This window comes from Sitodiplosis mosellana, unplaced genomic scaffold, assembly GCF_009176505.1.
Source record: "Sitodiplosis mosellana isolate CC-2019 unplaced genomic scaffold, AAFC_SMos_1.0 Smas_scaffold_6181, whole genome shotgun sequence".
NCBI classification, from domain to species: Eukaryota; Metazoa; Arthropoda; class Insecta; order Diptera; family Cecidomyiidae; genus Sitodiplosis; species Sitodiplosis mosellana.
Genome location: NW_022601422.1, coordinates 3,667,353 through 3,687,722, shown reverse-complemented (window position 1 = coordinate 3,687,722; position 20,370 = coordinate 3,667,353). Strand labels below are relative to the sequence as shown.

The 20,370-nt window shown below is 35.6% G+C and overlaps 1 protein-coding gene across 28 annotated transcripts in view; it reads right to left on the bottom strand.

The window, feature by feature from the left end:
• Nucleotides 1–7,099: 7,099 nt before the first annotated feature.
• The window catches only part of LOC129576274 (protein jim lovell), a 53,327-nt gene continuing 40,056 nt past the window's right edge, over nt 7,100–20,370 (bottom strand). For 2 of the 28 annotated variants that reach the window (XM_055461046.1, XM_055461047.1), the window contains 7 exons: nt 15,712–17,752; nt 15,111–15,449; nt 14,605–15,015; nt 14,174–14,302; nt 9,509–9,646; nt 7,990–8,340; nt 7,100–7,721 (listed from right to left, as the gene is read on the bottom strand). In XM_055461046.1, coding sequence (XP_055317021.1) covers nt 7,399–7,721; nt 7,990–8,340; nt 9,509–9,646; nt 14,174–14,302; nt 14,605–15,015; nt 15,111–15,449; nt 15,712–16,864 — 2,844 coding nt within the window. In that variant the 5' untranslated portion in view covers nt 16,865–17,752 and the 3' untranslated portion in view covers nt 7,100–7,398. Of the gene's footprint in view, nt 7,725–7,989; nt 8,341–9,508; nt 9,647–14,173; nt 14,303–14,604; nt 15,016–15,110; nt 15,450–15,711; nt 17,753–18,182; nt 18,869–19,134; nt 19,670–20,370 lie in introns of those variants that run through there. The other 26 variants (XM_055461039.1, XM_055461035.1, XM_055461034.1 and 23 more) reach the window with 25 other exon arrangements.

The following is a 20,370-nucleotide window of genomic DNA, read 5'->3' as shown; positions in this document are numbered from 1 at the left end:
TCAAGGAGCATCAATTTATTGCCATAAAACGATCCGAACTGTATGGTTATACTGATTTTCTTGCCAATTGTGTTGAGCATTATTGAGTGTATTTACTATTTCACATTTAACTTGAGCTGTGTACGTTGCCGCGAACGACAACAGTAGTTATTGGAGTCGATGTTGGCGACCGGAAACAAAATGATCCTGTCACTTTGATTAATAATGGTTGAAGCAAATACTATAAGCAGTGGCTACAAGCCATAAAAATTATTTTGCCCTACCACTTTGGAATCGGCACATTTTTCTGCGGAAATAACACAAAGAAAACTAGAATTATGATTTTTTTAAATTCAAGCTTTCAGTGTAGAGGATTCGTCGATGAAGACCACAGTTGTGAGGTTTTTTTTATGCCGTTGTAAGGATTTGTGCTTTTCAAGTGAAATCGAATTAGAATAAAGCACACCATTTGAAAACAATTTGTAAATTGGAAAGTGGTGCGTTAGAAAGCTTCCCCCTCTCTGATGGGTTATATGTAATCCCGTGTGCAAATATTGTAACTTACCAGTCAGTTATTTTTTTTTTTTAATTTTTTTTTTTTTATTGAGTATAAGGTGTAAATAACAGGAAAAATCCCTTTTACAATTTATCACCTATAGTTTGTTTTTACAATTTGATAGTTACTTTGGTCAAAGCATTTAAACATTTCAGTCAAAATTAAAAAAGAAAATTATTGAATTCTTGAAAAGTGAGTGAATAAGAAAAAAAGTAAATTTAGATTTTTATGAAAGAATGAAAAATAATCAAAATTAAATTCTATTTTTAATTGCATCTTTAAATTGCACTTTGCTCAGGCTCAAAATGTCAATGTCTGTAAATTTTCTATTATAGAGTAGTTGAGTTCGCATTGTTGGATTGCGATGTAGACCGTAGTCTGTTCTAGATGTCTGAGGATTGAAAAGCTGATGCGGTCTCCTAGATTGACGGTTCACTCTCATAATTGGCCTGTAGGTTCGGACCATATTTGCATCATGAACAATGTTGTGTAGGAGGCAAGCATCAAAGTATTCACGTCTCCCCTCCAATTCACTCATGTTTAATATTTCAAGTCTTTGTGAGTACGGTAGTGATTCATATTGGAGTTTAAAGAAGAGAAGACGAGTATACTTCCTCTGTACCTTTTCAAGTTTTGAGATTAACTAATTTCAGACAGTTAACTAATTTCGGACAAAAGTGACTCACTTTGATTGACATTAGTCAATCGTACTACGATACGTGTAGTGTAAGTCTATCAAAGTTAACTGAATTCGTTTAAAGTTACCAGTCAAAATAAATTGCTTATTTTGGGACAAAGTGATTTTCTTCATACAAAAACATAAATTCAATCAACTACAGTCAACTGAATCTAAAGTCAGTCAGTCATATATATTTTTTTTACACGGGATAGCATGCGTCTTTTTTTTTATACACCACACATAATGTGATGATAACAGGCGTATTATTTACACACTCAAGTGGTGGTTAGAAGTGCATAACGATAGTTAATAATAGCAGATCTATTGCTCCTTCTCCAGCTCGTTGCGTCTTTTTTCTCTTGTTCCGTTAGCTATCCAATAATCGAGCAATTTGAGCATGCGACCCTCTTTCGAAAATTCGCTATTCGAATTGGTGATATACGTTACAGTGTAGTCCGTCACAAACACCATTCCCTGAAACAATGATTTAACGAACCCAATCAAAATGCCAACTGCTGTATTTTTCAGATAATTTCCCGTGTATATTTTCTAATTTTTCCATTTGAAATATATTTTTATATATAACAGTAAATATGTGCCGAACCACATACGCTACACAGTATAAAATAAAATTAGTCCATTGTCCATAATCGTAATGATCTAAATAGAGTTTGTTTTTTGTTCTGTTCAAAGGAATGTTCAATCGTTAGTAAATTTACGCTTTCATCGATTTTATTTTATTATTTTGGTTTCATCATTCACTTTTGCTTCGCACAATTTTCTTTTCATGCGTAAACAAATTTTGTTGACAAATTGGAAACATAAAGAATTTGAATCGGAAATTCATGCTCCTTAATTAAAAGTTTACATCATGCAATTATCCAAAGTGCTCACTTTTAATAGATCAGCAATTAAATACTGCACTCAAAATGCCAATTTTTTCCCGTCTATCTTTTTTACTTGTTTTGAATTATTACCAAATGATAATGTTATCATATCAAAATTCGGAAATTTTGCTTTCAAAACCTTTTCCCCAATATTTTAGCTCTATTACATTAAAACGAGGATTAAAATCAAAGAAATATCTCAGAAAATTTTCTAATAGTAATTCTGAACAAATATTATCAATCGATTAATTTTTCAAACAAAGAAACCGAAAGTGTCCAAATCCAAACCAATTTTCTATAGTTTTTTCTTTCGATTTTTGTGTAATTGATTTTTTTTTTTTTTTCATTCTTTCTAATTTGTTGTCGGATTTTTTCCTGTTCTTCTGAAGACCTATGAATTTTGATTTTGAGCAATGTCGACTTGGAGTATGTTCGGTGAACATTTTGTCTACAGTCGTAACAGCATCATGTCTTTATGTGTTACACTTAGTTCTGCCTTAAGAAGCAATACTTTTCATTTGAAAAACTAAATGCAATTAAAACGATGAAATAAGCGCTTGATTGCGTGTGTCACCTTTTCAGTTTGATTCCTTGTTCAATTTAAACAAAAAAATGTCTTGTAAAATCATGGATTTTCTTTGTTCGATGGAAATATTCCATATCGTTCATTGGGGCTGTAGTTCGAGTGAGCTGTTAAAAGTGTGTGTGTGTGTCTCATTATAATATTTGGAATATTTTTGTTGTTATTGATATAGATTTTTGAGAAATTCGACGGGCATCTACCAATTCCGTCCAATTTCTGTGCTTATTATCTTAATTATGACAAAAAGAATTGCATTATTTTTAGATACGGTGATTACATGCTGCATTCTTTTTCTGGTATAATTTAATACTTATTTCGAATATTAGTAGTACACTCTTTTGTTTGTATTTTATTCTCTCATTTCTTGACTATTTTTGTTTTTGTTTTATTAAAATATTTACCCTGTGCCTTTGTTTGTGTTGTGAGTAGAATTTGCTATTTCTAATAATTCATTAAAATTGTTGTTGTTGTTGTTGTTGTTGTTGTTGTTGTAGATTCGCTATCCTTCGTGGTAGTAATTTGTGTCATCGTGTGATTATTGCATAATCTGGAGATGCGCTGTACATTCCCGTTGCATTTTTGTTTTTATCGTTTGCTTTTTGTTTTATTTCTTATGAGTTACGACTGGAGCATTGGCAAAAATTGTCATCATTGTTTCAAGTAAATATACTTCTGTGTTAAGTCTATATTATTATTGGTATCGCATTTTTTATTTAGTGTTATTGCGTATTTGGTTTATTCTTCATTTCTGTAGCGCACATTCATAAATCAATATGTTGAACAAGAAAAAAAAAGAAAAGGAAAAAAGGTGAAAGGAAGAGAGAATGATTGAAAAGACAGATATTAAAATTGTTCAAGATTTGAGCAATACCAACGATTGAAATTCAATCATTGAATGTTCAATTTTTACACAAAATGTTCGAAATGTCGAACGTTTGGTCAAGAAAGGGTTGAAAAATAAAAACAAAAGATGCAAAAGATAAAAACAAAACTAAATACTGAACTCAATGCTAAACTAATGGTGAAAAATACATTCCAGTTAATACTTACAAATTAAAATGGTGGTGGTATTGAAAAGCAGATGGATTTTTCAGAACAAAAACCAAAGCGAACAGATGAAAGGAGCGGAAAAATCATAAATTTACAGCAAAGTTAGGTATTAAATCAAAAAAAATAATTTTGTTTTATTGAACAAGAAGTAAAGAACAAAATTAAACAGAGGAATTGAGACGTATCGAGGAAGAAATACGAATGAATGAATTTTTAATTAGCAATTGATCAGCAATGTGCCACTGATTAAGCACATAATGAAAAAAAAAAAAAAAAACATAAGAATGACTTTAAAAAACGCGAAATTCCCGGCGATTATGCGCTACATTGAGTGTTTAAGAGTTAAGTTGCTTATTTGTTATTTTTAAGTGTTTTTGTCGAATACCCTGTATTGTTTTGTTATTGTAAAACAGGTTTGGATGTTGTGGCCAAAACCGTATGTTTCATGAGAATTCTGTTGTGTGTGTGCATTTCTTTTATTTTCTTTCGCTCTCTTTTTCTTTCTATTTTTCGCATCGTTTTGTGAAAGCGAAAATTATCTCGCATCATTTAAATGAAAAGTCCTGGCTACAGAATCAAAAAAAAAAAAAACAAATAAATGGAAAGAAAAAAAACGCGAATCGTTTTCATTTAAACACATAATTTGCATTTATTTGTAGAATTTTTATTCGATTACACATTGTCTTGGTGGTTGTTGTTGATTTTGTTTTAAGCTAAATAAATAAATAAAACTAAAATCAAATTAAATATGAGGGAAGCACTAAAATTCACATGATCGGTTCCCGAACAACACAGTGATGAAGGTAAAACCCAAAGATCAGAGATGACAGCGATTCCGAATATCAACGCAATGTGTGTCTGTTGGATTGACCAAGTGCGATTTTGATCAAAACCATTTTTGTTTCTTTTTTTGGTACTTTTCGAAGATTTTCAGTTTTGTGCTCTTCAATTTGCTTCTTCTTTTTGTAAAAAATGCCCCTTGCAAAACACTTTTTGATCCTTTGTTGATTTGAAAAAAAAAGAAGAACTTTTCTAAAAAAATGACATCAAAATCGCATCCCGTCAATTCCGTTGCTTGGTTGATTTGGAAATCTCTGTGATATAAATAAATAAAATTTGATAAATTTGATTGTATAACAAAAAAAAGGTGATTTCATTAAATTAGCGTTTGTAAATAGAAAAAAAGGTAAATAAAACGGTGACAAAATATGAATTGCACCGAAAAAATAAAATAAAAACAGAACTTAATGTTAATATCAACTGGATGACGAAAAAAAAGACACGAAAAAGAATCAGCCAGAAGAACGACGATGTGCCAAAAAAAAACGAAAAATTCTTTGGACCATCTCAACGCATTCTACGCGTCTGGTTCGGATTCTATGCAATTCCAATTCGTTTTGATTTCCTATATACGATTTGCTTTTTTCTTTTTATTTTCATGAAGAAGTTTAGTCGAATTGTCCTAAAAACAAACATTGGTCATGAGATCGGATTCTGTTGACCCAAAACGTTAATCGAAAGTCCTTGCCAAATGATTTTCGAAAAAAAAAAAAAAATCCAAAAATTGTTGCGAAAGGCGTCAATTTTCAAACAAAAATCAGGGAATGCGTGTTTCCAATGAGCGAATGACAAAAACAGAAAACCCTTTTTTTTGTCCATCTCCGGAATAAATATCGAGCGGAAATTAAAAAAAAAAAAGAAATAAAACGTAACGTTTCTATGTCGACTTATTTACATCACACCCATTCAAGGATTCTCTTGATAAATATTAACTAAAGAAGGAGATTTTCATCTGAATAAATATCTTCTCTTTTTTTTTTTAAATCTTGTTGTCCATTATATAAATATTGCCCCGTTCACAGGTTGAATGTGTGTATGTGTGTTTTGTCTTTTGTTTGCCTATTCAAGAGAATCTAAACTAAAAAAAAAATTCTCCATAATTTTCGCTTTTTCACATTTCTTTCTAACGCAAATTCCATTTCAAATCTGCCAGCTCCCGTGAAAAAAGAAACAAAACGATTTCATTTCCACTCGTGATCATTTGTTTTCATTTTACGGGGCGAACTTAATATAATTTCATATCATAATTTATTTTCAGGATTAAAAATGAAATCCGCCATTTTTTTCCTCGTTTTATTTACTAATTCACATTTATCTTGTTTCTTTTTTCTTAAATAAAAACGTTCTAAAGTAGTTTTTTGTGTTTTTTGTTTGTTTTGGATTTCCATGGAAAATTTGGTTTGTTTTGGGGGGGGGCCGGAGAGGCGTTCAGACCTAAACACACAGAAATCTTAAAATAAGTTGCTATAAATTGTTGTGTTTCTTTTGTGCGAATCGCAGGTTTTTCTTTATATTAGTGATCTCTCGACCAATTTTAGCCCAATTATACATATTTTTCTTTTATTTCTATGTTCCATTTGATTCAACACTTCTGCGTACCACCTTTTTCCTTCTTTTATTAATTGCACAAATAAACATCAATTTTTTTTTTCTTTTTTTTTTTCAAAAAATATCTTCGTATCAATATGAGAAAATCATCTTTCTGTTATGCTGTGTTTTTTCTTTTCTGCTTTGGTTCGCAGTGGAAAATAATCAGATTTTTCTGTTGGAAATGATGAAACAAAACAAAATCGGTTTTGTACATTGCACAAAACGTGTGTGTGTGTGTGGATTTGTTTGTGCCATTTGGGAGCTTTGATCATTGCGATTCAACCATATCTTAAACGGTATTATTTACAAAGCACAGAGAAAAGAAACATATGCAAGAAAAACAAAAAAAAAAAACATTGCAAAAGGAATGCATTTGAGGAGGGGGTCAAAATGGCCCATCCGTTTGAAAAATTTGGTATTGGAATCCAGTTGAAAAGATGTTGCTGTTGTTCATGTGAAAAATACTTGTGTTAAAGAAGTTAATATAAGGTTGCCGTCCGTTTATTTTAAGTTGTTAATTTTTCTTTACAAATCAGTAGCTTTTTGTGCGAAACTTGAGCTCAATTGGTTGAGCGCCAGCCGAAAAAAAAAACACCACGGTCTCCTCCGAAAAGAAAGACACACAAACAAATAACCTTCGTTTGAGAGTCATTTCGAGTCAAATTGCACACACACACACACACACACATACATTTGGAATTGATGTGTGTGTGTGTTGTTGTTGTTCTTGAGCGTGTTACTTGAAATTGGTTTAAGCTACGAATTCCCTATATATGGATAAAATAATTCCACACACCTCTTACTTATTGCTAAATACATGAACTATTGTATGTATAACTAATGTCTATAAGTAAATTGTTCTTTTTTTTTCTTCTTCATTTTTGTTATAAATAATATTTTTTTTTTCTTTCTTCTTTTCATCTTGCCTTTACTTATTTTTATACGTTTGGTTATTTGTTGTTCGATCATTTGAATGAATTTTTTTCTTCTTCTGTAAATTGTTGAATGAATTTACAAAAAGAAAACAACGAAAAATTCTTGTTTGTATTTTACTTAAATGTTTGGATGTTTTCCTTCTTTTGTTTTCATTAGAAAAGTTCAAAAAGTGAAAATGAATTGTATAAAATGGTGAATGCAAATGCAACCATTGGGCATTGCATCACATATCGCAAATGTATTCAATTACGTTGCATGTGTTTTTTGTTTGTTTGTTTTTTTTTTCTTTTCGGTTATTTTAATCTTGGCCATTTTGCTGAATGAGCTCGCGCCTGTCGTCTCGATTCAGTGGTAATGGTTGCGGCATCGGGTAGTCATCTTCTAGCGACTGTTTTGAGCGATCACTCTTGCAATCCTCGTCAATTTGCATGCCATGCAATGGTGGATGCCGATCCGGCGGCAGCAAATTCAACATGCTCAACGGCAATCCGGGAAAACCGGCCGAAAAATCGGGATAGAATCCAGGCGAAAATGGATTGAACATGGCATTCGGATTCGGTAATAAATCCGGCTCGGATGGTGTACTACGTTTCATTGAACTCAAACCACTCGCTCGACCACCTGCTGACGATTAATTGACGGAATTAGTTTGATGGTTTGTTTTTCGCATATTTTGTTTTTTTAAATATTCTTTTTGAAAATGATTCATACTCAATTAAATTAGAAATAAAACTGATTGAAAGTATGAACTAAAAATAATAAAAAAAATCTAAATCAAAGTTGATATCATCAAAATGAAATTTAATTTTTCATCAAAATGCAATTTCTTCATCTTTTTTCTCTTCTAATTTGATCTACCCCTGTCCCTTAACAAGTTCAATGTGTTTACCTTGATTTTCGTCCATTTCTTTGAGCTCTTTGTTGGATCGGCTGGAATTGTGACCGCTCTTCGACGGAGCGCCATTGTTATTCGTGTGTGCACCAAGGCCCATTGTCAGCAATTCAATCGGTGGCCCGCTGATGCAACCCTTTCGTAATTGTTCCAAATTCAAACTTTTACCGTACTTTCCGCGTACATACATCAATAGCGAATTGTACGGTATGCCAAAGAGTCGAGATGCTTGGCTCGTGGTCATTTTCTTATTCCAAACGTGATGCAACGCCTCGGTCAACTCAGCATTTGTCCATGAACGTGGCGGTCCACCGCGTGGCGCTGAATGTTGACCTTTGGGCCGGCTCACTGCAAATCATACAAATAAATAGAAAATACACACTCTCATATCACAAACGGACACCAAATAGTAGAAGAAAGAACTAATACAAAGTGCATCATCATTTTCGCATTCAATTTAAACGTCCGTCGCATTTTGAGTTCTACGGAATTCTCTCTCTCTCTCTCTCTCTCTCTCTCTCTCTGTGCCATTTAGATGGAATACGCTATCATTTTTTTCTTTCTTTCCATACTCTTCAGGTGGAAATCGAAAATCACCGGTAATTGAAATAATTGCAATTTGCGCGCGCCCAAACGCAACCCATGTCAATTTCTCGACTGTTTTGCGATTATCATTTCGTACATGATTCAATAAAACAGATTTTTTTTCTTTTCTTTCATGTATCTTAAAAACCTCAAACAGAACTCATGAACCAAAACGAACGAAAATAAACCAACAACAACAGGTAATTGATGGCGACGATGAAGCGTCGAGCGATGGACCGACGTGATGTGTGTATGTATGTATGGATGTGCAAAACACATTGACTGACTGCACGAAACAAATAACAACAAACAATGTACCAATGCACATGCCAATTTCAATCACAGCCATGCCATTGGTTCAGATCATTTCATTCTATTGCGAATTACTACATCAGTTCGGCTCATTCGCATCGCATTGTGTGTGCAAAATTCAATTTGAAGCACTTGATTCGGACGAGTTTTTTTTTTGTTTGCATGACCATAGAAGAACAATTCTTTTTATTTTGAAGACAAGCAGAAAAGAAGACGGAAACTGGTCGGTTTTGTGGACTTGATTTGCAAATGTGTGAATTGAAAATGTGCAGGACATTTTGAAAGTGATCGAGAACGAATGTCGATAGCACGAGCGCACGGTGAAACTGGTAATAATCAGAAAATTCGTTATTTCATCGGCTCCAATTCACACGCCATTATTTCATGAAACTTCCTAACAAATACACTCAACATGTTCGACGCAGTACAGGGCATAGCAAATAAAAATAAAAAGAATTATTTCGAGCTATAGTTTAAGAACAATTCAAGAAAAAAAAATTCTCGTTCTTCTCAAGTTTTTGTCATCGGTCAAAATGTATGACGAAATAAAATAGAAGTTGCGAATTGAAATGTGCCTTGTGAATTTTCTTCTCCTCACTTGATGTTCTAAAATACTTACGTTTGTTTTTCTTCTTCAAATATGGACCATGATGTGGATGCATTGATCTGGGATCGGGCATTTCCATTAGCGGATTGTACAATTTGCCAGGATCCATGCCAGGTGGAAAAAGCGACAGCGGCGAATCCAAGCCGAACACTAAAATTTGGAACAAATTGAATTGGAATTTAGATTTTTACGAGGAATTAAGGAAAATCCATCTAATTTCATCTTTAAAAAAAAATGATAAGGATGAGCGTAAAAGTGTTCATTTGTTCACTTTGTTATCTTCAATAAAACATTTTCTAACAAAGAATGAACGAATATGTTGAATCTTTTTTTTTCTCCTCAAAGCTGCCAAGTTTAAGTTGGTACAAATTATGATTTAATTAGGAAAAACGCGGATCATAATCGGAGAGCATGTATGTAAAATCACGTCACCGTCGTATTTGATGGCTTGCGGTGGTGTTTTGTGTTGGACAACACAACAAAAGAAAACAAAAACCAACTCGAGGTACTTAGAAGGAGTTAGTGGTTCGACCCAATTTACATTTGAAGAGTAGTTTTGTTTATTCCATAAAAGTAAAGAATAAATCGGATACCGTTGAAATGGTCGATCATTAAAGCGACTTGATGTGTTTTGTGCATAGAAGCGTTGGTCGATTTGCAGATGGCAATCGAGACTGACCTGAAGCAAAAAAAAAAAATCAACAACAATAACAGCACTGAATTGATCCGTGCGAGCAACAAAGAGCGCAATCGAACTGAGTCGATCCATCTGCTTCGGAGGTGAACGCGCCGCATTACTGTGCGGCGAGTGAATGCATGCATTCAAGTGAAAAATAAACTGTTCTTTATTACTCTAAATATTGTTTAATTTTCGTGTTGGACGCGAGAGTGTGCGCGCTCGTGCGCTCATGCTCTCGCTCCAGTTGCACAACAAAATCGGGTATATCATTTGGGATTAAATTGATTTCCGACACATCGACGGCATCGTTTGGATGCGTATGTGTGTTCACGAGCAAGAGAGAAATCGACCGGTCAATAAAGTACATGTAGCCTGTTGTTGCTTTTTCTTCTTTTTATTGTTGGTTTGATTGATTTATCTTGATTTTTGTATCATGTGTATAACAATATTATTATTTATTTCTCATTTATAGAAACAATAGAATCAAGCAGAGAAAAAGCAAAACGGATTGAAGTAAATTAGACCACTTGCGAGACTTGAAACCCGAACAGATTGAACCGTGATTATTCACTTTCATGTTTAATGTTTCATCGGAAACACCGAGCAAAACAACAACCGAACAAAAAGAAAAATAAAACATATAAACAAGAGTGCTATGTGTTAAGAGACTGAAATGTTTACCGTCGCGAACGATCTCTCTGTGCGCTCACAAACGGCGACTTAAATTCACCTGGCTCAACAATTTTCACCACATTTTGGATACCATTCGATCACGGCACGACTGTGAATGTTGTTGCCGCACTCTATTGTTTCACATTTCATTTTCCCGTTCAAATTGATATGTATTGTGTCCCTTTGAACACTTGAACACATTGTACACGAGAATTATTGACTCTCTCGAACATATCGTACACTTGAGCTACATTGAATGGCCAGTGCGATATCGTTTGTTTCGATAAAGTTCCAAAATTCAGGTTCATGCTTTCAAAATAGTAATGATGATTTGCGCATTTTATAACTCATATGTGCATGTTTCAGCGCTCTTTTATTTAATTTGTTTTTTTTCTTCTTCTCTCCTCTCGCAATCGAAAAATGATCTTGATTCACAATGTCTGACCATAGTTAACAATATTGAGAGAAAAAACGGTTATTAAAATCGTAGTTATAACTTTCAATGTACATTGTACAGCCACTTTGAAGCATATATCACGGAAATCTCAGAAACAGTTGTCTTCACGGAATAAATTCGATATTTTCGAATTCAAACGAAAAAGAGGGAGAGGGAAAGCGAAAGAAAATGCGAATCGAATCAAGAATTCAAACGACAAAATTCAATTTATTCCCGAAATAGCTTTCCCATTTCATAAAGAATACCGCATGGAAATTCGATTAGAGAAACATAATCGCTGTCATGTGAGCCAGTCGCTAGACTGAAAAGACAAACAACAACCATCTAGCTTTCTGCGATAAAATTTCCATTGCGTCAATTTAAATTCATGTCGCCGCAAAAAATGTGGCGCTCTCCGATGAACTATGAATGTAGCAAAAAACATCATGAGTCAAATATTCTCTTGGGTGTTATTTTTGGTGGGCTAATAAATAATGCATTTTCAGTCATGGAATATTTTTCTTTTTATCTGGGAATGAACTTCAGAACTTTACACTAGAGTAAATCACATTTCAATTTCCGGAGCATGCGTTTAATTTTTTATGAGCAAAATGGCGCTAAATTGATTGCACATTTAATTAATCACATGTGGCTCTGTTGATGATATAATTCACTTTGCGATGTGAGAAGATAAATGATAAATTATCATCAAGTGTCAATATAAAATCGTTGTTTTGCTTAGATTGATTCCATGGATGGGATTGAACGAGAAACGTTCCTCTGAAGCACATTTACTTAACACAATAAATTATTCGCGCTGAATACACGCAACACTCGTGGCATATACAATCAAAACATTAAGACCATTCTGTTAGACAGCTAGTCACTAAATAGCCCAACAACCTATCGATATCCAATATCTTTCTCCCTCTTGCCGTTTTCAATATCGTTAGCGAATGAAATTTATTTGAACGCGCGCGAAAAATGCTCGTGCGCTCATCTACACACACTTTTCTCCTCACCGTGGGGTGCGAACACATCAATATATCTATCGTTTTAACAAGCGCATACAGCGCGCGACCGTTTGTCTTGGGCGTTAAATTCCCCAACTCTCTGGATATTAATATTATAAAATGAGATATTTTATCCGATTTTTATGTGGAAAAAATTACTGCGCACCAACTATAGACGTACGGCATAATTTTAAATTATATTTTATTATAGAGTATCGAAATCGCGTCGACATCGCTATTTTGCACACAATTCATATTATTCTATGAATATCCATAATGAAATGATGCACATCTTTATTATCATCTCGACCGTACTAGAGAAACAAAAGAGACGAATAGAAAAACATTTTTGTTGCTATTTTCTTGATTTCATTTTTTCGTAGCTGCAAGTGAGAGACTATTGTTTTTGCGCCGCCGACGGAATCATAGTAAATGCAGTATGTGTGCGTGTGTGTGTTTGTGTGTGTGTGTGTGCGCGCTGAGAAATTGGCCAAAGAGATGTAACACATCATTTTGCGCGCCGTTTAACCTGTACGATATGCATTCGGGGCTCTCTTTCTCTCTCTCTCTCTCTATCTCTCTATCTCTCTCTCTCTCTTTGGCTGTGCCCAGCTATTGTGAAAATGATTTTATTCGCTTCGCGCTAATGTCATCGCACGATCGACACAAATGATTATTATGTGTGAACGATAATTTAAAATAATTAAGCGAGATTATGATCGTAAAAACCATGGACGATGGCTCTGAACAATCTTCGGCTGTCCTTCCTTCAAGGGATGTATAGAGTCGTTATCCGATAATACCTATCATTATTATCGACAATCAGTTACAGTAAGTGTGATACGATGCACAAATCGACTTCGAAAACGATTATCTTTTTTTCGGTTGTCTTCATCGTCGTCGTCGTCGTCGTCGACGCCGTCGTTTTCTTCATTCGCTTTGATTTATTTGATAAAATCAGTTATTTTAAAATCACCCATTAAATAACGCTTTTAACCGAGTTTATTTCATTTCCTGAGTTGCGATTTTTTTTCTGTCGTTCGTGGTCTTACTTCAAGTACTGAACAAACCGTTTCTTCTTCTAAATGTTTCTTCTACTTCTTATTTTTCATTATTTCCATTTTTTTTCTTTATTTTTCATGTTTTTTTTTGTCAAACGCTCGAAAAATACTCATGAAAATTAGATTATGGCCAAAATGTTTGTAGTAAAATGAAATGGTGACGATGCAAACGATTCGTGTGCATCAAGTGAAATTTTTGCCATTTGTACAACGAATGAATTTTTCATCACAAGCGCAGTTGCTTTGCACCTACGTCCATGTGCACCATTCATATTGGCTGTGTGTGTGTGTGTGTGTGCTTTTGACTAAATTGCAAAAACACTAAATTCAATATGGATAAACCACTGCAAAAACGGTGTGGCTCAAACAAATATGCTCTTATTTGAACTTGTTTTTCTTTGGTCGTTACAACTTTGTCTCCGCCGATTTTTTCTACTTACTTTTGATTTTTCAGATTTCCTCTCTTGGTACGCTTTGGCTTTTTTACGTTGTTTGCTTTAGCTCGTTTTATTTAACTTACATGGAACTCACATGCTTTTTTGCAATGTAATTTTTTTTTTTTGGATTGGCTTCATGGAAACTTCTTTTGGGGAAGTGCTCTGAAGTCATAGGACAAATAAAAGTCAAGCGCAGCAAAAGGAAATTGTAATCAAAGTGAAGGAAAAAAAAACCATTTCGGAAAAACGGAATATTAAATTCTAACCACCATTTTTTCGAACAAAACACGATTCCCAAGGAATTTCTGAATCTCAATTGAAACGGCAATTTTCAATTGTTCAACGCTCAAATTGGTAATTGTATAAAGTATAGGCTTACTGTGATGTGGCGGTGTTAGTGTCAATGCGGATGACATACCAGGAAATTGCAATGGCGACGGAGGATGTGGCGGACCTTCACGTGGATTGAAATGTGATTGTAGGCTCATGGGTGAGCTGGGTGTGAAGTCTGGAAGAATTAAAATGCATTGTAATTTAGTGCACACAAATTGATGGCGATTAATTTCTAAAGATAGATTAAAATGTAAACAAAGTCCCGACATGTTATTTCGAAAGGTACACAGCGATTTTTACGTCGAGATATTCATTATTAGGATTTTGTTTCATGTCATAAAATTCATGAAATTTTGAAAACCATATAAATCTTCATTTGTATCATTCATTGGTATAAACTGTTCTTTGTCCCGAGAAAAAAAAAACTCTATGAAACGATTTATCATTTGAGCAAATCACATTGGAAAATGTACTAACCTTTGTGCAAATTGTTTTCCAATTCATGGTGTCGCGAGTTCGGATGATGCAAACTGGCATTGTGATGATGGGCAGCGGCTGCGGCGGCAGCAGCTGCAGCCAACGATAAATCCATTTGGTCAATGTATGCATTTTCGCTTTCAAGCCGTGATTCGAGCGCTTCACGTTTCATATGTTCGGCTTGTGAATCCAAAAAGGCTTGACTATTGTGCGACGCCTGATGCAATTGACGTTGTTGCTGCTGCTGCTGTTGTTGTTGTTGTTGTTGTTGTTCCTGTTTATGCAATTGTTCCTGTCTCGATTGTGCCAAATGTTCGCCCTTTTGGTTGTGATGATGCACCGGAAATCCGGGAAAAAAACTTTGCCGACAATGTGAAGGTGGTCGATTCAAATGCCGAATGTCTTTCAGCGCTGTTTGGATGAGACGCAAAAGTGAAAATCAAAATTCAACCGAACAAAATGAGAAAAAGGAGTTCATGGGGAGGAAAAAGCAACGAAATTCTTACCTAAGCCTATCCGATTGTTATTATTGCTGTTGCTATTACTACTAGAGTTGTTGTCCTTGTTGTTGTTGTTATTGCTAACACCTTCGTTGTTTGAGTCTCTGGTATTTTTAATGCACAGATTTTCGGGGCCATCGGCATCATCCAGATCGTCATCGTGTTCGGGTGCGCTTGAGTCGCCATCATCGTCTTCGCAAAAGAATGGACGGCCTCGTTTCCTCAATTTGCGACCGTCCAGCGATAATTTGTCGTCATGCTCGTCAAGATCACGATCGTCTTCATCGAGATCATCATCCGCTTCCATGTCATCAACGCGCATATCATGCACGCCCGCCTCATTATCTGTGCAAACAAAGAGAAAAAAAAAACACACACACACACACACACATAATCATATCAAATGTTCTGCTAATTTCCCAACCAAAAAATAAGGTGTAATCTATCATATTCAGTTTTAATAGAACACGTTCAACTTGAAAGTGTTATCATTTGCTAAAATGTTTGTTGATAGTTTTTTCAGAATTTGTTTTTTTTTCTGTTGTCGGTTCAACAATAATAACAGCAGGAAAAAAAATAAAAACCATTTAATAAATTTCCAACTAACCTTCATCGTCATCGTCATCAAGCTCATTATCGGTCATGTCGTCCTCGTTAGCGTTCAGTTTGTCACGGATGATGGATTGTTCGATGGCGGCCACAGTGCAATCGACCACTGTGTCAGTGTCTAAATTGGCTGTATGATGTCCCGTCAACGATTCGATGCGTTTGTTCACCAATTTCCTTTGTTCATTTACATTGCTACTGTTACTGTGGCTGCTGCTGGTGCGGCTGCTGTTGTTTTCGATGCGTTCTTTGTGCATTTCCGTTTCGATTGTGTCATTGGCATCTGGTTCGATTGGTAGCGGTGATGCCGATTTGCTGGAATAATCGTGTGGACCACCTTCGCCCGACCGACGCCGTGGTCGTGCCTGTTTTCGTCGTGGCATTGGTGATGTACAATTTGTTTCACGGCTCTCGTTGGCCTGTTGTTGTTGTTGTTGTTGTTGTTGTTGTTGCTGATGATGATGATGAAGATGGTTTATCGACGACGATGATGACGACGACAACGGTTGTTGTATTTGTGTTGTGTTTACAGTTGAAGAAGTCGAAGCAGCAACCGAAATGTCAGTAAATGAATTCGAATTTAATAGACGCGGATGCTTTGTACCATTTTGTGCGGTTACCAGTAATGATGATGATGATGCAGCAGCAGCAGCAGTCGGTGCATCGTCATATTGTTCATTGACGGATTCGTTTGATAATTGTGGTGCGTCCAAGTAATCATCGCCGCCCAATGACGACGGTTCATCCAATGGATCAGCAGCAATGGATGCAACGTTGGTCAAATCCTTTGTAGCAACACGTTGCTCGACTAGACCACGGATTTGCAATGATTCGCCCACCTGGATTAATGTTTCTAAACGTTTTTGCGGCACACTGATTTCACCGCGATACATAAAATCAACAACGGCTTGCACCACCCAGCCCGGGAAATCTTTGAGTACGATCACAGGATGCTTGCACGGATTTTCGGCAAAAACATTTTGAAAAAATGGCGAACAGGCGGACAGAACGACTTTGTGAGCGCGTATACTGGTTTCGGCACACACCAACGTCACATCGACTAATGACTTTGTTTGTAACAGAGCATCAAACGCACGCAATATATGATTTTGGTGATTATTCCACCGCAAACTGTAATGTTCCTGTTCTGTCATTATTTTTTTGAAAGAAAAAAAAAACGTTCGTTCGTTCGTTTAGCTTCTATATCGCGCGCCCCAGACTCGCACTCTCACTCACTCTATTTGTTTCTTCACTCGCTCACACTCAGCGTTTCACTCTTGGCCTCTCTGTCTCTGTTTGGCTCTGTTTGTGTTGTGAATCAGTTTTGTTTGTGTTAATATTACCGCTATCTTTCAAGGCTCTTTCACTCTATCTCTTTTACTCACTGCACGCACCTTTTGCTCGATTTTATTCTATCTCTTTCTGCCACTGTCACCACGGTGTCTTTCACTGTTCAATATTGTCTCTTACTTTTTTTCTCGCTTTTTGCAACTAAATAAACACACTCTATGCACTGTTCGATTTGTAATGGCTGTAAATCAGTTTTTCGCCGCACTCGATACTCTTTGTCTCTGTCTTCATTTACGCACTCAACAACACTTTGGTTATTCTTATTAATTTTTATGTTGCTTCTTCTTTGTTTCGTGTGTGCTGTGTGATACCTTCTATATTTTTTTTTTATTCACACAATTTATTCCGTTTCCTTTCTCTTTGTTCGAAATCTCTCTCTCTCTCTCTCACTCACCGATACTCAGCACCGATGCACCGATATTCCCATTTGACTTTTGCTACGATTTTACTATTTTTGATGCTTTTGTTTATTATTTTTTTACTCTCTTTGCGTTGTTGTTGTAATCGGCAAACGCGCACGTTCGCTGATGATGATGATGTGACACACACTCTAACTCGATACGCGTCGTCGTCGTCGTAGTTTTCTTTTTTCTTCTTCCGTGTGTCGTTCCTTGCAATATTTTATGTGTCGGTGGTTAAACTGGCGTGAACAATGATTTTTAAATGTTTATCGCTTGCGGTAATTCAGATATCTGCAGAAAAAGGAAAAACGAAAAACAAAACAAAAACAATCAAAATAACAATGTATGAATATGCAGAATTTATCTTCCTTTTCGCTTGATTTGTATGTGGAATTATGATTCTTTTGTATTTTTGACACAAAACAACAGAAAAAAAACAAGCACACAGTGAATTACAAAAAACGATACAAAATAAAACACATCAGCATACACCGCACACACACACACACACACACACATACATAAATACACCAAACTCAATAGCCCAACTTTGAAATTGTCTCAGGATGAAATAAACAACTGAAAGTAACGTGCATATGCACGAAGAAAAAAAACAGTTGCACGACAAAAGCGCGCGCTCGTTCTACATCACACGCGCATCGACAATAAAGGAGAGAGTGAGAATGAACAAAAAAAAAAACCACAACGATGTGTCATTTACCGTCGCCTCCTCATCCAAATTAGAAAACCCTTTTGATTTGACTTTTATTCGTTGTCTCGATGCCCGTATGTGTATGCATATCTCTATTTTGTGGCGAAGTTTGTTTTTTTTTCGCTTTTCTGCTGACGATTTTCACTTTTATTTCATACAAAACAAATGAAACAAACCTAATACAGCAACAAATTGCTGTGGTTGCAATAAAACAAAAAAAAAGTGACACGAAAAAAAAGACAATAAACAAACGAAAAAAAAAAACTAACAGGATCACACACAAAAAAAATGACTGAAATGAATAAAACAAAGAGAAAACAGCCCAATCCTCACCGCCCACCACCAACAACTGAATTGAACGATGAACACAAAACACATGCTAAAAACAATTTCAAACACAAAACAAATGCACAACGAAAGTAAATCGACCCGATATTTGAAAGCATAATTCGTGTATGTTTTTCTCCTTTCGCCTTTCTTGAAACGCAAACCATTTCGACTGACTCTGACGGTTTGCTACACAGTTCTTGTTGTTGCTGCTGCTGTTGCAAAACGGTTTTCGGATGTGAGATTGCTGCCAACGAGAGAAGCATGGTGCAGGAGAAGAAGAAGAAGAAGAAGAAGAGGAAGACGACGAATAGAGAAAAAAGTATGTAAAACCACAACGGTATGTGTCTAAATGTCAGTGTCAGAGTGCTCGTGTGTTGGATCGCTTAATTGAGTCAAGACGGTAATAACTCACAGAATGCGTTGCGCGCGACTCTTCGCAAAACCGAATTCAATTCACAATTTGCACACCAACAAACGCACATGAATCGAAATAGAAACGCTACGAACAGCAACAACAATTTGCATGCCAACCGAAGAATTATGCCAAACGATGAGATCGATCGCTGGTGGTTTTTCTCTCTCTCTTCTCTCTCTCTCTCTCGTCTTCTTGGAATAACTTTTTTTTTCTTACCCGCCACTAATTTTACACACAACGGAAGCAAATATTTTTTTTTACGCTAATAATTGCTTTGATTTTTACTCTCTTTCCATCGGCTTTCACGTGAAAAATCCTCTCGATGGAAAAACCTTGACTTTGCAATGTATGTAAACGAATGAGCGAAAAAAAAAGAAATCAACAACAATAAATACAACTTACTCCAAAGTAAGACTCCAATTAGAATGAAAAATAGATGGAGAACGCATAGATTGTCACTGAAACGTATGGTTATCGAAACACTACTGAATGCACACAGCGGTCACTCATTTCGTATTTGCTTATATGCGAACACGAGATTGATTCGCTACACAAACACATCACACACATCCCAACCAAGTGGTTAGATTTTCGATGTGACATATTGAACGAATTGGGGAAGAGAGAAAGAGAGAGAGAGAGAGAGAGAGAGAGAGAGAGAGAGAGAGAAAGAAAAAAAACATAAGAAAATGAACAACCAATTGACAAGAGAGGTTGGTGATGTGTACGAATGAGAATCGAAGTGTGTTGTGTCAGTGTGAGCGAAAGGGTGATGCGTATGCGTTAGGGTTTTCGCATTTGGCCAGAGTGAGATACATGTGTGGCAATCGGCACGTATATATTCGGACACCGAACGATTAAAGATAAACACTTTTTGGCCAAAATGTGTTGACTTAGCGTAAAACGACCGCACACACCGAATCAAACGACCATATGAATACACTTGACTTACTATTAAGTAATTATGTATATTGATACATTGGCATCGACGCTGATATACACAGTAACATTGAAGGCGAAGGAAATTTCCAGACACTTTTTTCGTAATAGAATTTTAATAGGGGGTTTGTTTTTGTATTGCCTTCCAATCAAATTTATGCGGAATATTAAAAAAAAAAAGTCAAAAAAATCATCTGTCGCGATTTCGAAGAAGCTAGATTTTCCTTTCGCCTTCAATGTTACTTGTTGATAGTCAACAGATTTGATACGTTTGATACGCATTTTATAAATTTTTTTTTTCTAAAGAATATTGCGCATTATCCATAATTACGGAGGAATGATCGAAAATCTCTCATGGCATATAATTGGACAATGTACCATGTCTCGAAATATTTCAATGAAAGTTTTTCATCATTTGATAAAAGTACTCGATTCACGTTCTCTCTCACGTTCTCTCTCTCTCTTTCTCTATCTTTATTTTTCTGCGCATCAATTGAACTCGATTTTTTGCAG